The sequence below is a fragment of the Diprion similis genome, chromosome 11 (genome assembly GCF_021155765.1).
Source record: "Diprion similis isolate iyDipSimi1 chromosome 11, iyDipSimi1.1, whole genome shotgun sequence".
NCBI lineage: Eukaryota > Metazoa > Arthropoda > Insecta > Hymenoptera > Diprionidae > Diprion > Diprion similis.
Genome location: NC_060115.1, coordinates 10,715,809 through 10,733,325, shown reverse-complemented (window position 1 = coordinate 10,733,325; position 17,517 = coordinate 10,715,809). Strand labels below are relative to the sequence as shown.

The 17,517-nt window shown below is 35.0% G+C and overlaps 1 protein-coding gene across 5 annotated transcripts in view; it reads left to right on the top strand.

The window, feature by feature from the left end:
* Positions 1–17,517, top strand: part of LOC124412107 (AF4/FMR2 family member lilli) — a 203,743-nt gene that overhangs the window by 91,555 nt on the left and 94,671 nt on the right. For all 5 annotated transcript variants that reach the window (XM_046891730.1, XM_046891731.1, XM_046891732.1 and 2 more), the window contains one exon: positions 14,543–14,717. In XM_046891730.1, the coding sequence (XP_046747686.1) occupies positions 14,543–14,717 (175 nt within the window). The remainder of the gene's footprint in view (positions 1–14,542; positions 14,718–17,517) is intronic.

Genomic DNA, 17,517 nt, shown 5'->3' with positions numbered 1-17,517 from the left:
AATGATGTCATCGGTGGTAACTTCCGTTGAAATCGACTACCTACGGCACAATATTCAACCAGACTGAAGTTAGGAACGTTGTTACAATAAAGATGCTTGAGATTTAGTAAACTGTTAATAAAACTCAAATTCTTTTCGGGTGTACCAACCGTTCAAAACGGAGCTTTTTCTTTCTTTCCACATTTCGATACCGACGCGCGACGTTACTAACTAACTTACTTCACCCTCATTGGTGAAATTCAAACACCATTCAGCACCTGCTGTGAAGCACATGGATTTAAAAAAATTGGCGTGTATTTCACCCATAATGCATTAGTCGTCGTTATGCTTGGCGCGGGAAAGATAAGGACGATGAGGGAACGGTAAGGAAGCAAGGAACGGTTCAACCTTCGAGGTCTGAAAATAGCTCGAGCAGTCGCTGCTGCTGCGGCACGTATCGCACCTTCACCCCACACTACACACCAAAGCCCACTTCTTCTAGATGGCGGTGCATCGACTACGGGCAAGGGTATCATAAGGTAGTGAGTAGTAACTCGAGGCGATTCAATAACTGCTGAACGACCTCCTCCTCCTCCTCCTCCTCCTCCTCCTCCTCTTCCTCCTCCTCTTTCTCCTTCACCACCACCTCCTCCAACCTTGTCGAACGAGTCAATATACGCTCGCTGTATCGCACTCTGCACGCTTATAACTCTTGTGTGCTGATGATAATTATGATAATTATCATGATAGTTATGATAACGAGGAGGAGTTACGCGCACGATTACGATTTATTACAACGGAACTGGTTGCGATCTGTTATACGTATGTATATATACATTACTATTATACATTGGATTAGTTTTTTTTTTTGAGGTAATTTTTTTCTTAACCGCCGGTGAAATTGACCATTTTTGGGGTATTTGAAAAAATTAACGCTGATTCTATGATTTGAAATGTGACTTTTAATCCACGACACGATTATGGGAGAACAATATTTACTATTTTTTTTCGCAGGTTTTTTGTTTTTCCATTTTAGAATTGGAGTTTTTTTTTTTTCGATTTTCTATTTCACGATCCGAATAGATCACTGATTGATGAAAATAATATGATTCTGTAATCTATTTAGATCGAGGCATATAAAAAATCAAAGAAGAGAAACAATTCTGACATGGAGAAACTAAAAACTTGCAACAAAAAAGTTAATCTTTATACCTTATTATCGTGCGTGACTCATTTTTCAATATTCTAAAATCTGGTGTTTTCGTAATTGGGTTTGCGATTTTGTATAAATTTCACCAGTGGATGAAGAAAATCTGAAAATATTTTGGAAACCCTTTTTGATAGCTATGAACGTCATATTAAAAAATGATTAGAATCGAAGGGGGTGGGGTACATGGCCTGCTAATTTGACGTGGAATGCCCCATATATACTTGCGGCACGGTGTTAGGTCAGAGTATAAAATACATACGCGCGTTTTTCTCTATATATATATATAGATTCACTTAACATCGAGTGCTCTCTTCGAGATAATATTATACCATCTTTTCTTTATTCTCTATTTTCTTTGCATATACACAGTGAATTCCTAAAAACTGCATGATCCGCCATTTGCCAAGATCCAATGCGCACGTGCCATGATCCGAGAGCAACTGTTTTCCAGGCTGACCAACTGTTTCTAACCTCAAAATGTTTGACTGGCCTCAATTCATAACCGTTGAAATTATTTAGGCTAGAGACAATTGGTCACTCTGGTAAACAGTTGCTCTTGGATTGTGGCACGTGCGCATTGAATTTTAGCAGACGACGGATCGTGCATTCGTTAGGAATTCACTCTGTATAAAACTCGAAGCCTATTCGTATATTCGCTCATAACTCCAGAACTACTGAATCGATTTTGGTTCTATTTTTTTTTATCCGTAGTGACGAAGTCTGGCCAAATTTTAGGATATCTTTCGTTGTGGCTAGATCAATCGTTTTTTTTTTTTAGATGTATATATATATATATAAATAACGATATTCGTAAGCTAATTCTAAATGAGATTAGACACTTATACATGCGAACTCTGACCAAATTTTTACAGATAGACGGGAGAAAAAAAGTTACGTTTACGAGTTTAACAGTTTCACCATAAGAAGCAAAATATACGCATGATAATTGTATAAAGTAAGCTCGTTTGGACAAAAAAAAAAAAAAAAATTCATACGTACCATAAGAGCGATGCATTTTAGTTGTTTACAATTGTGAACTCGAATCAATTGTCTCAAATTCTCGTCAATTAGTATCGTCAAGTGCGACGAATTATTAATGAATTTTCTAAAGAGAAATTTTTTTATCTTATCGAATTATAATACGAATCGATACTTTATCATCTATCGTATCGAACCTGTTTGATCAGAGATGGCACATGTTTTCAGTTCAATGAAAAAAAAATCTTATTCAATTTGTTATACATTCACACAACTTGAGTATTTTCTGTTTTTCTCTCCTCTCTTATTCGTCTCCGTTATTGAATAATATCATTATTTCATATTCTACTCAATTATCACTTGGATATATTATATTAACTTGGAGGTGTGTAAAGGAGATATATACATACATATATATGTGAGACTTGTTTTTATCACTCGTTAATCAATTCTTTTTCGTTTTCTTTTCGTACAAACTTGGGCTATATATTTTCACCCTATATATCGTAGCAGACAACGCTTGTCGATTGAAATTTATGTGCTGCGACGACGATCGGATGAGGCTTTCCTGCTACCTTGTGTCTCTCGTTACATGATCTATGGTAGGAATAAAAAAGTTGGTAGAAACAAAAGAAAAACGAACACTAACGACGGAATCTTGACATATTTTTCACAACTTGCGAAACTTTCGAATATCTCATATATATATATAATAAACGACAGTTATATATATATATATATATGAAATTTAAAGACCATGCGTAATTTTATTGATTTTCATATCATTTATTACATATGTATACGTAGATACATACCTATATATGTATACCAAGTTGGGTAACATTAAGTATTATGATTGAAAATCTTTTTCCCATTCGTTATACTCACACAGCTTCACTTATTGTAATCGTATAATCATTTTTGTACGTTTTTTAATGTACCTATAGACCTCAAAACGGTGAGAGTTTCAGCCGCGATGTGAGAAAAAAAAACGAAGAAGAGATGAAAGCCCTAGAAAGAGTAATAATAATAATGATAATAAAAATAAAATTTTGAAAAACTGTCGAAAACAAGAAAAATTGTTACACGGATAACTTAAAAGCGTGGAATCCGTTAACCGCGTATATATTCATTGTTTTGAAAAAGATTATGTGAATATCTGACTGAACGGGAAGCAGCGAACCAGTAAATTGTTATGACGGAGTAAAACAGAGGAAAGAAGAATCGCGCGGAGGTGAGATAATTGGGTGAAAAACGTGCGCCGTTGTTCCGTTATGTCGGACGATGAATGCAAAACTTGTTATATATGCGTATATACATATCTCTATGCAATAATTACAGAAGTAAAAGTCATAACGAAATTTCACAAACCTCGAATTGAAAAAAGAAAAAGAAAAGAAGTTAAATAATTAAATATATATATATATTTAACTTCTTTTCTTTTTCTTTTAATATATATATATATATATATATATATATATATATTAGTTTAAGAATGTTCAGAAATGAAGAAAAAATACATTTGGAAAAGGAAAAAGATTTGAATAATAAAACGTTCACGGGTTATTAATTTTATTGTCCTACGAATCAAGTGTCATATTTTGGAATTCCGTAAATGAGATGCTGATTACGTTTAAATTGCAATATATTTATCTATCAAGGATTGAATATCGAAGATCCAGGCTTCTTCGACGTTACTGCGAAGATGTTATGTAGGTCAGGGTAGGCGAGTGACGACGACGATGACACGGGTCTTCTTTTCTCCGTAATATACGCTATACATATATACATTCATACATACATACATATATTTTATATTCATTCGTTAGATATTAATCGGAGTTATTGCGACGATGAGGTTCCCTCGTGCAGAGAAAAGTTTAAAAAAGTTCTTTTTTTATTATTCATTTTGTTTTGTTTTTACCTGTAACCGGTCGTCGTTGGTTGCTTGCTTCCGTATAAGTATCTAATTATACTGAAAAACAGTATTATCGTTTTCGTTTATCAACAACTTCCTTATACTTCTCTGCAAGACTGTCGTGCTTTAGAATTTTTTTTTTTTTTTTTTTTTTATTGGCAATTCTTTTTTTCTCGTCTCATTTCGTTTGTACAGCAAATTCAAGGAAACACAGCGACAGTAAAAAGTCTGTTCGGATATACGTACGTATACGGAAGATGATTGTGTTCATTATAAAGTATAAAATTGTCGAAATGATAGTTGATTAATTGCTTCACTCATTACACGTATCCTTGAATATATATATTCGAATTATATGTGCACAGACGTGTTGATTCAATGTCGAGTTATATTTACTCATCCCGAGAAAGGATCGGATAATAAAAGAGTTGATTTTAATCGAAACTGTAGGAATAAAAGGGACTCGTTAGGTTTAATATAATAGTTAGTGAAAACTATTTTACGCAGAGTAAAATCTGCTCTTTTTCTTCTCCACGTGTGTGTGTGTATAATGTGTATATATATAAATGAATGATATTATAATTATAGTTAAAGAAGAAAGAAAAAAGAACACAGATAAGAAAAATTTTAAGGATCATTACAGTGGCGATACGTGAACAAGAAGAACTTAAAAATAAAATAAAAAATCATTCAACCAAAGGTGATCGAATAGGAATAAAAAACAACGAGAAGCAATAGTTTTTCTTTTTTATTTGACCGTATAAACGTAGAGCTATTTAATCTCGCGATTGGATTCATTCATTGATTCATGCTTCGATCCATTCTTCGATTTCTCTTGCACGTGGCTGCTTAGGTATCGTATTATAGACACTCGCCTATGCGTAGGCAACCACATGTCGGTATCAAGTGTTGGTCACACACGTAAGAAAAAAAAAAAAAAAAAAAAAAAAAAAAATTAAAAAGAATTTTTTTTATTCAAATTTCTTATGCAACGGACACTTAAAATGAAAAAGTACGTATTTATACGTTCTTTAATTAAATTCATTTTCTAACTTTAGTCGTTTTTGATTTACTCGCTCTGTTTACGAATACAAATTACCTTTGTCACATGTTTTATACTGTGTTTCACTTTTTTTCTTCTTCTTTGTTTCCTAATTTCTTACCTCAGGTGTAGAAAATGCGATTATGCAATAAAAATTGATAGAGTTACATTTTTTTTTTATCATTCAAATATAGTTGATAATTGAATGAAAAATTGTAAAGTGGTCATCAGTATTTCGATCGATTAATGCTTTATTAATAGACGTTATTATATTACAAACTACAGCAGCTTTGTTTCAAGAAGATTGTCGTTTACAACAAAAAACCGATCATATTCTGCATCGCGTGTGATGTGTAGGTAACTGAATTTTTTTCAACGCCGTTGATATCGGTGCTAAAAACAATTTAGATAACGCATATATATATATATATATATATATATATATATATATATATATAGATTTGAACTTTGACGATGTGATAAAACTGTTGCAGCAAGGAATGGAAAAAAACTCTCGCATTTTTTTCAAGCTCAACTTATTTTGTCTGCGCAGTACTGTTATTCGTAATTTGATTTCGTCTGGTTTACTCAGCGTCATATCTTGTGTAAGTTTAAAGTAAGAGTGACGAAGGTGGAAAAGAGGAGAAGGAGAAAAAATGTTTAAAAAAGGTGTTGAAATTCGCGTTACATGTATTTTCGGACGATAAATGTAAATCTCTTGTTGCGCTAATTTAACGCAAATCGATGCGAATCAGACGAAATCTTATTTGAAATTTCACAGTGTAGATGATCAATATTTGTGATCTATACTAAATACTCACTGCGGTTACTATAATAATTACGTCAAACGTTACAACATGTCGTTGCTAACTAATTATTCATTTCACACCGAATATTGAGCGAGTAAAATAAAAAGTCATAATTTTATTCACCTTCAAATCTCTTCACACTTCCTGTGTTGTAATTTTGTCACATTTATCATTAGGATAAGGAAAGATATCGGAAGATTTAGCGCTTTTTTTAAATATTTATCTTCGGATTATCGTATTGAAAAAGTTACTATATTTATTCAATTCTTAATTCAAGAGAATTAACTTACTTGGAAAGAAACTTTTTTGAAGAAAGAAGCTGAACTTTTAGGCACACCTCAATACTTGGAAATTATAATTATCAGCGCGTTGATATATTTGGACAAAAAAGTATTCTTTGTCGAACATTCGAACTGCCGTACCTAACCGTTTTGTCTGTCACCTGTGGAAACAACAAATTCTCAAGTATTTTACACGAGTATGACATTCCAAACGTGCGGCGGATCGCTTATCATCAAATACTTTGAGTTGTTAAGTACACGGAAGTTCGTTTATTTGTTTAAAATCGATAGATCTGTTTATAAAATTTTGAGCATCAGGTTATGGACATGATTGCGTGTCATCGATACAGTTTTTCATCCTTGGTTTATATATAATTTTTTTTAAGATAAACTCACGACCTTGAGACATTTGCCAAAGGTGATAATTTACATATACTCGATAATTACTGCCAAACTATTTTCGATACATGTAATAAGATTTTACCGCATACGGAAACGATCCTTACGGCCGAAATAAAATTGCTAGCGTTTGATCGGCGCCCATATTAAGATATCTTACCACGTGACATAACCTGGAAATAAAAAATTCTACGGTCATTGGTTATCTTGCAAAGATTGAGCTTCGAGAGAACTCCTGAATCACTGATTCCAAGTGTACTTTACTTATTAGTTCGAATGGCTCCGAGGTTCTTCCCTTCTTCTCTCTGCAGGTTCGACGTTATACAAGAAGGCTGGATTGCTCGCCTCGGCTGACGTCGCCTCGCGTCACGTCTCGTCGCCGTCGTTCCACTTAACCTGGTTGTACTGCGGGTTTTGCCGCTCGTGACGTCACGGCATCCTCGATTACGTCGAAATATCGACGCCACGCGACAAGCTCTGTATGTCCGGGAACTGCATACACGCGTACCGTCTTACAGCTCTCGATATATCGTCTATGGATATTAATATGTACCTGCAAATATGTTCACATCAAGGATATTATTATATTTATAACAATATATACGAAAATGATAAATGAAATTTATATCTTGATAAATTGATCGTATAATAGTTCTTTATAGAATTGTAGAAAATTATTGTACTTGGATGGTTTGTGTGTTGTTGACTTCGCGCTGTAAGGAATCATCATTTGTTCGGTTGACTTAAGAGGGTGCCTCTAATCAGTCCTTACCGACTGAGTTAAATGTCACTTATTATTCGATAATAATGAGATAAGATAATTCGGATACTTTTATTCGGCATTGCATGATTATGGTACTTATTTTAACATCAGTGATGCCTAGGTTTGATATTAGTCAAAATAAGTGACATTTAACGTGGTCGGTAAGGATTATTGACGATAGCATCTCTTAATATATATATATATATATAAATTTAAAAACTGATGATAAAAGATTAAGACAAAGAAATCAACACATCATTACAATTTATTGCAAATAATATTGGATAATTCGAAATGATATTTTTTTTCAAATAATTCCCAAATCAATAACAATAATAAATATCAAAAGTCAGGATGTAAAACGGAGAAAATAGACACGCGGAAACGTCGTCGTTACACGTTTTATGTACTTATATTATCGCAATTCTCTAGCAGTCAAGGTTGCATACACTATTAATGTGTACGTATGCGTTAACGTATACGTATACCGTAACGTTCGCGGTTTCGTCAGAGCCCGTCGGCTCGTGCAACCTCGTTAGTCTGAGCAGATTACTTATTTGTCCTTGATTTGAACGGATCCAAGTAGATAAATAATAAATGGAACTCCTCTCTTTTGATAGGGAAGAAAGGTTACAGGTTATGCCTACACAAAACATCCTGTTTAAGGGGACGCTTTGGTCGATTTTTACGTTGACGTGGACTTTGATATTTGAAGATATCGACGATAGCGTTTAAATCGACGAGGGTATCCCGTTAATCCTGAAGGGGGGATCGGGGTCTGAGAAATTTCGAAAAATCTTTTTTTCTGTAGAAAATTGGCGTAGGTATGCCGATCCTTTGAGGGTTAATCAGCTATTTCGAGACGTGTGCAACTAATCGCAAGCTCTTGTGTACGAGTCTTTCTCGAGGTTTTTCTACCTGCGGACCAGAAGGTTAATCGTAGTTGTACATTGGACTGGGGATCCCCAAACAAATATGTCATCGAACACCGATGACTCAGTGCCGACACATTTAACGGTTTTACCGTTGTTCCAAGTATTTATTTTCATCCTGTTCGAGCTTTATGTAAGTAATTGATAAAACCTATCGTCGGATGAGAAAAGAGATAATTTTTTAGTTAACAATAAATTTTAATCAAACAATTTTAATTCCGGCCCTCCGACGTGAGGACATTTTACAAATAAGAATATAACAAGAAAAGGATAGAAATTATTGAATAAACGGTGTTAACTGAATCTTAAATTCCTTTTACACTTGGTGTGTTCGATCTGTTTATAAGCTATGAGATTTCTGTATAGATCTACTTTGAAATATTTTACTCCAGTAAGTACAAAGATTTTTCTAATTCATCTTCCCCGGGTTTTTCTGACTAATATAAGACATTTAAATACATGGTATAAGCGAAATTTTTCTAGTACGAATAACAATTTTTCCAAGACGAATACAAGTTATCGAATTCTCCTCCCCTTCGACGAGTAAAGCCGATTACCAAAGTCATGTCGGGTAGACGCTTGGCTCTACGTTTTCTGCTCCCAAATCGCAATGAGTCAGACGATGAGCGATTCGCTACACATTCATTGACTCCTGCTGAGCGCTGCTGGTCAGTTCGTGAATTTATACCTACCGAAAATCCCGTTAGATATCATTTCGTCGACCCGTTGCCGCTGTTATTAAACGTCGACGAAGGAAAAGGGATTATCCCCTGGTTAGGTTAGGTTGCAATGCCGAAAGGCGAATTCCTTTTCCCCCGAGCTAAGGAACTCCAACTGGGCGGTAAATCTTCGGCACAAAGAAAGGTCAGGTTAGGTTAGAGCTGTGCTTCGGCAAATTACTTCGCCGTATTGGTTAGGCTAGGTTAAGTTAGAGCCGTACTTCGGCGAATTACTTCGCCGTATTGGTTAGGTTATGTTAGGTTTAGTTAGAGCTGTACTTCGGCGAATTACTTTGCCGTATTGGTTAGGTTAGGTTAGGTTAATTTAGAGCTGTGCTTCGGCAAATTACTTCGCCGTATTGGTTAGGTTAGGTTAGGTTAATTTAGAGCTGTGCTTCGGCAAATTACTTCGCCGTATTGGTTAGGTTAGGTTAGGTTTAGTTAGGTTTAGTTAGAGCTGTACTTCGGCGAATTACTTCGCCGTATTGGTTAGGTTAGGTTAGGTTAATTTAGAGCTGTGCTTCGGCAAATTACTTCGCCGTATTGGTTAGGTTAGGTTAGGTTAGGGTAGAGCCGTGCTTCAGCGATTACTTTGCCGTGTTGGTGCTGGCTGTTGTCACATATCTAAGTACGTCCACCCAGGTGTATAGCCGGACGTGTCACAATACGTACATACATCTTCTTGTTACATACGTAGAGGGAAACGCATCGCTCGACGTATGGGATTCGCAACGCACGCAACGTATGTGACCCGCGACAGACATATTTTTTTTTACTTTAACCGCTGCCTTATTTAGCGTTTCTTTTGTGAAATTTTTCACCAATGACATACGACGTATTGCGAATGATAAAAATCGTATATGGACACCATACTCGCTGCGGGTTGTCATTATATTTATTTGACCGAACGATCTCTTGTTTTCTGTCTTTGATTTTTATTCACCTCGTATCTTCGTTTTTTGTTCCGTTATTGTAGTTATTATAATTTTTATTGTTAATACAATGTGCAATATTAATACAAGAATAACATTAATAATAATATAATATTATAACTTGTTGATTCGCTGAGCACAAGATACAATCAATAATAATGTTGAGAAGAATTTTTTTTGTCAATAGTTGAGAAAATTAGTTTATATCTCAACTACCGAAACCTCGTCTCTGCTCGTCTAATAAGGCGTTATGTGGTTATTTTTTTGGCTAACCTATGACTCATATATTAGTACGGGCGCATTAGACGACAAAACGTCGAAATCTCTCGGAATACGTGGATCCCAAGAGGAATTAAATCGAATTGAATCACGAGTCGAAATCACTTTGTAATACAAATACAAGTAAGGTTTATCACCTGAGAACACTTGCTTCTTTTCGGAATGAAAAAAGTTTCACGAATTAAAATTTACAACGAATAAAAGGAAGGTTTTTTTAAATGATAAAGATTGATTCTAATTCGATTTCGAAAAGATTGCAAAGAGCTTTATCAAAATCTATGCAGGTTTCTCCACGTATAGTCTGTGGTGAAAATCTAATGCGCCCGTACTGAGTACATATATCGCAAAAAGTTATCGCTCGGTCCGAAAAACCAAGTTTGCATCCTTCTTACACAGTATATTATTATTCTTGGCATGTAACATTTTTTAGATTATTATGTAACCAGCTCTACGATCGGCAGCTGTGTAGTCATACTTATGTACCATATGTGTGTAAATATTTGATATTTATTTAAACAAGTTTTTGTCTAATTTATTTTTACTCTCTCTTGTTTTTATTATAATATGCTGAAATCTTTCACGCAATGCGACGCGCAGCTTTTATATACATACCTACATCGCCGTTTAACTCTTTGTAGTCAAACCAGGTAGAATCGACCCGTCGATCATATTTTTCCCTAAATGCCCAGCAGCCCCTGGCTTTAATGTGGACTTCAGTCCTCCTTTATCTGAGGTTTAAGTCAAGCTTCTCCCATATAAGCACCGTTGGTGATTTGAATAAAGGTTCAGTTTCGACCTGACAGTCGATCGAACAACGTCGTGCGCGCGGAATAAATATTGTTTTTGATAAACGCAATTTAATACTATTTTTGCAAATTCATATCAAATTCAAATTTTTATACGATAATGTTAACAACTGACGATGTTTTGACTTTTTTTTTTTTTCATTCAAATATGCGAACATCCTGCGGTTTTATTCCTTACGAATCAACTTTTCGCACATGTGATCCAAAGTGTTGAAATTCGCACGTTTCGTAATTTTTTTTTTTTTTATCCACATCGAGCAGTAGTTGAAAGTGTGACTGTTGTAAAATTATTTCTCAGTGTGACGAAGGGTTAAAAATTGAAAAAAATTTCTCTGTCTTTTTCCTTCGCGTGTGTTTCCGTCCGTTTATCAGTGTCGTTTTTCTTCTCTCTTGATACGAATGAACAACCAGTTCGCCTTGAGAGGTTCGCAGCAAAAAGCAGTATCAGAGCTGTGGAGGAATAAGAGGTACACGTATCATGTCCACGCTTCGTTTATAATAGTAGACATGTGATGTAAATTTGAATTCTCAAAAAACAATATGTATACGAATGTAGAAAATTCTCTTATTTCGCGTATTTTTGCCATTATTTATTCATTATATTTTATATTTATTTTTTTTTTTTATTTTTTCATTCTTCAATCCATGGTCGCACGTATAGAGGCATCACTAAAGGCATACGATTTCCGCAATATTTTTTTATTTATTTTTTATTTGTTTTATTTCCAATATCCATACATACATACGTACTCATTACTTATGCTTATACACTGTACGCGGAATATCAAATGTATGGACACTAATCTATTGCAGAAGTTTATTTGTTTTCTTTTTTTTTCTTAAAGAAGAAAAAAAAAAAAAAAAAACTGAAAAGAACCAAAAAAAAAAACAAACAAACAAACAAAAAAAATTGAGTATGTGAGCGCGAATTTTGCGCAAAATACTTTTTATCCCTCGAGCTGGTATTTCAAGGTGACTTGAGAAGATCGTCTCGATCTGTTTACCGTCACGCTGCTGCTGCAGCAGCCAGCATTTCTTTATATGTATATATATATATATATATATATATATATATACATATTTTACGATTCTTTCTGTTGATGCGCTATGCATGTATACCCGCGTACATACATAAATAAAATCTACTATCCGTGCAATGAATTGCATACGTTTACTTAATTTGCGATACTTTTGTACAGGTTACAGGGTAAACAGAAGAATGTAACGATTGTTTGTTTCTTTACTTTACTTCGTAAGAGAAAGAGATTTTCTTTTTTTTCTTCTCAATCTCCTTTAACATCTGTATTATCAAGGTCTTTTCTTACTTTTTATATTCATTTTCACAATCATGCACGTAGGATCATACGGTTAAACCACCTTCCGAGTATAACTCACGCGATGATACACGCTTTACTCGTCATATACATATATATAATAAATTAGACAGGTTCAACGAAATTAACACTCATCTCGCGAACGTCACTGTTATACCTACCTATGATAATATTCAGTCTCTCGTGTTTATACACTTACTTGAGTAAACAGAGCCGACTTTTCGTCTTTGAAAAGATAGATCCCGCTTTTAGATTCCAAATATTTCACGTACGAGTTCTAACCAGTTCTAATATCGACGATACTCTACATGCACCGGAGGACTGCAGGCTTCGGTTGTATTTCTTCTTATTCGTTTTTTTTTAATTTTTTAATTTTTATTTTTTGCCCCCCCCCCCCCCCCCCCTCTCTTCTTATTCTACACGCCGGAAGCAACACTTACGGACTAAGTGCAAACAGAATCCAAGAACTTTATGGAAAACGTCAACTGCATTGAATAGCATCGTTTCTCGATGCTTCTGTATCGATACCGCCACGTCTCTTCATCTTATTCGATTATTCGATTCGGTAATATACCATGTAATGGCCTCCTACAGGGTGCAATGAAATTCCAAACGGAATACCCTGGATCCGATTCTCACTTCGCTGTTCAGTTAATACCGTTGTTTGTTTCATATAGGCCTGCGTTTATCAGGCATGTGTTTACTGCCGGTTATCTGCGGGGAGATACGTATTGTGTGACGTTGATACGAGAAACTTTCAACTACTTTTTCACCGGCATCACTTCTACCAATACCTATTCCGAGTATTATATGTATATACATATACCTTGTATATACAGAGTCACAGTTGAAAATGAAAGGAAGAGAAACGCGGCGATTGACGTTACTCGGCAATTTATCTTCTTTTTTTTTTCTCCTTTTTCTCTTTCTATTTTTAACTGCATACCTACTTGCAAGACTCAGCATTGCATTCAGGTAGCAGTTTTATGATACGTTAACAACATATATACTGCGTGTAAAGACGATTATGCACTCTGTGAGAATTTTGCTTAGGTACGTCTGTGTTTGTTCGTGTCGTTCTATGTATATATAACATATACAATTTAATATAGATTCGACAACGATTACGCCTATCATCTGTCCTATATGTAATAGTGCGTGGATATTGTGATAACATACATATCTAAACCCATGTCAGTGAGTAAAATTTTTTTTCATGTTACAGATATGAAAATGAATGAATGTCAAAATTTAAGATGGATTATAAGTTTTCCTGTAACCGCGAATTTGTAGCAGAACTTTAACCAATATTTACTATTTGTTAATTCGTTACATTTAACGAATAAATTCTATGAGACATTTTTTTTCTTCTGATTTTGATATTATATAATAAGAGCAACAATAATAACATTAATAGTAATATAATACTGCAATAAATAACAAAACATATCCAATTTTTTTTTCGTGCACGCCATGTACCATGTAAGAGGGAATATATATATTATATATATAAAACAGAGAGTCTTGTAAGAAAAGTTTGGTATTCAAAAAGGGAAGTCCTTTTCACGTTGTCCTCGGCCTTCTCATTCTTTCTTTCTCTCTTCAGCTCTGAGGAGTTTTTCGGCTCAACCTGTTCCTAAGTAAGTTTTTACAAGATTTGTTCGCTGCTCTTTATCTTCTAAAAGGATCATCTCTCGTTGACTGGATGTGTATATACATATATGTATACATATATATATGATTTCGACGTTTTACTTTTTCTTTCTTCGCAGGTTTAACCGAAAGTCAAATTCCTTACATACCTTCTTCTGTTTATAACCTCAGCTCACATTCTATGAGATAAAAAAAAATCATTTCTAACTAATCATACAAATATATACATTTTGGAACGGGATTGAAATTCGAAATTTGAAAAATTCCGAAACCGCCTAATATCGAATCATTCAATTGCGGACCCTGAAGTAAAGAAATCAAACTTTTACCAAGCAACGAAAGTCTTCACAAGTTTTTGTCTACAAAATTGTTGAAATATGAAATTTTAGTGATAAAATGTCATCCGAATCGAAATTCGACAATTTGTTGATTTCTTTCTGGTTTTTAGCACCATCACTTACGACGATGACGTCTCTAATTAATTATCTTTACTATTCTTGTTTTTCAGCGTGGAGCGGGACCGGCTTCGGGAGCGCGAGCGACAAGCACGCGCAGCGATGTCGGTCCAAGCTGAACAAGCGGCTGCTGGGGGTGGCCCGGATCCCCATCATCATCATGGGCATCACCATCACAGCTCCAACACGAACTCGGCCTCCTCGCTCTTCCCCAGAGCACCAGTCAGGGTAAGTCTTACCGCTTGAATATACCGTCTCTGAAATTTACAAATGATTCGTAATAATTGCGTTACATTACGGTGAAGCTCTTTCTACGTGAAGGATGATTTCATTGCGTTTGATATATTTGACGGGTGAAATTTTATTCACACCTCATTCGTGCTACCTTCAAATATTCTTCGAATTGATGTGATTTTTATGGTCAAAAGTATAACAATCTGAAGTTAAGATCAATCAAGCTTCATTCAGGTATCAACTTTTCACTTATTCCTTGGTATGATGATAAACGAATGAGTGTATAAAAAGCGCGATTTCAATCTCAAGTTTACTATTTTATACTTTTTATTCGTTTTACTATCCAGAACTATATTTTTTGGTTACGGTGGTGATAAAAAAAAAAAAAAAAAAAAAAAAGATAAGGACGGTACGGTACTCGCAACCATAGAATTTCTCTCACAATCAGTGGTTCAAATTTATGAAAAGTAAAGGATAGAGTTAACCAGTGCCATTAGCCTGTAATAGTTTCTCGTCAAATCTGTGTTAGATTTGAAATTTGAATTTTGTGATTGAGGATACGTGTGAAACAGCGAAAAACGGAAATACTTTAATTCATCCTATAACCTGGTCTAACAATAAGACCCTGAAATCTTACCACGATACCAAAAGAGCGAACATGTATACATGTATACATGTATACACGTATACATATTACAAGATCCTCTAAAAATAAAAATTTTGTCACCCGTACCGCGTGTTATCGAAACGTTTTTATGTTTTGTTTTGTTTTTTTTTTAATTTTTTTTTTTTTACGCTCCACGTCTTTCCGTTTTGTTTCTTCGTCTATTTTTCCTGCTACCTAACCCCAACGACAACATCCATAAAATCTCTCTTCGTACTTAGTAGCTTGTTCCCAACTCCATAGAGATGGATGGTTCACATCTGATGGCACTAGAAAAGAAGACTATATCTAGAGACTTTGTTGAGACTCCGGTGGTATAGATAGAAGACTGCATCGTGATGCACCAGTCTAAAACACCCTCTTCTCCTTCCTGTCAGCTGCTTATCCCCCCCCCCCCCCCTCCCCCCTCCCCACCATCACGGTTTCTATTTCTTCACTTTCTCACTATCACGCTATATGGCGTTATTATTTTATCCTTATTCTGTTTTTTCCTTCTCATATGATTCTCAGTTACAATTAGACGTGTCGTTTAAAATAAAAAAATTTATTTTATCGATAATATGGAAGAAAAGAAAATTATTTCATTTATATATAATACTCGTACAGTGGATGCGCATTTTTTGTCTCGAACTTCATCTTGCCCCCCCCCCCCTCCCCCACCTTCTACAGCAATGTCTGTCAACTTGAACGACGAGGCTTTGGTAGTACCTACGAGAGTCACGGTGTAACACGTGAGCCACACGTGTTTTTTTGCTTCTTTCCTATACGTGTCACTTATAATACTTACTCAGCTCTTCAAATGCTGGTGAGAAACGAGCACGTGGCGGCGTGTAAGGTAACATTACGTATATACATATATGTATACACGTACTCGTAACTTGAATACTTGATTTCCGAAGACTTTTGGTAAATAATTAACGCAAATTATACAGACCTGACTTTAAGAGACAGCTGCAATAATTATTATATATATATATATATATATATGTGTGTTATACTCGTACCTTATATTATTATATTGAATATTTTTTTATTTTTTTTATTTCTCCCCGTTTCAATTTTTCTCAAGTACCCGCGTATTTTTTCTATCCGCGGTGTAAATTTGGAAGAACTAGTTATATGTATAGACGATGTGATAATCGCGGTGGTCAATTAGTGTGAGGAAAAAAAAAAAGTGATGACCGAAAATTTCATCAAAATTTCAACGTAATAATCCTGATCGGTTAGTAGATTTTTTGTCATTGTTGACAATTAATATAAATATTCATCAGAAATTGGATAAAAATAATTAATCCGGTGCGTGAGATTGATGAGACGAAAAATATTTAGCTAGTTTCTTTTTTTTTTTTTTTTGTACAAGTTTGTCACGACACTTATTCGCGTGGAATGAAAACTAGACTCGAAATATATTTAAGGACGTGTGCAGCTAGACGGAAGCTAGCTAAAAGTTGTGTTTTAAATTATATATGTATATTTGTGTGTATATAATATATATAATATATATATATATATATGTATGTATTGTACCTACCTATAATACAACTCTGACTAAGATCTCTCTCGGGTGTAAATTATACGGCTGGAACAATTCTCGCAAGTTTGCCCCTCTCTCATCACAAGCTTTATCCTTCTTTTTTTTCTCTCTCTCTCCTTCTTTTCATTCTCTCGAAAATTGTCCCGCAGTAAGGCGGGGTTGTTGGATCATTCCGGACTGTTAGAAACTGAAGAACGCTAACTTATGATAGATAGAGATAGAGATAGAGATAGAAGAGAGTTGTATACGTGTACATGTATGTATGTATATATCACGTAGTGGTTATCTCTAGAGACGAAATGCCTGGCCCTGCAGGGTTCACGTCGAGGGTGCCGACAGAGATGGAGAATAAAAAAAGCGTTGATCTACCCTCAGGATCCTGACAGGCTATTTCGCTCCTCTGATAAGACCGTCACTGACAATGAGAGACTCTCGATGGTTTGCCGAAGCTCCGGGGTTTTTTTTTCTTTTCTTTTTTCTTTTTTCTTCTTCCTGGTTACGTTTTCGTTGCGGTCGGTAATAAATTGCCAGTAAAGGTAAAGGTATATTGATTCCGTTTTTTTTTTTTTTCTTTCTTCTTCTTCTTCTTCTTCTTC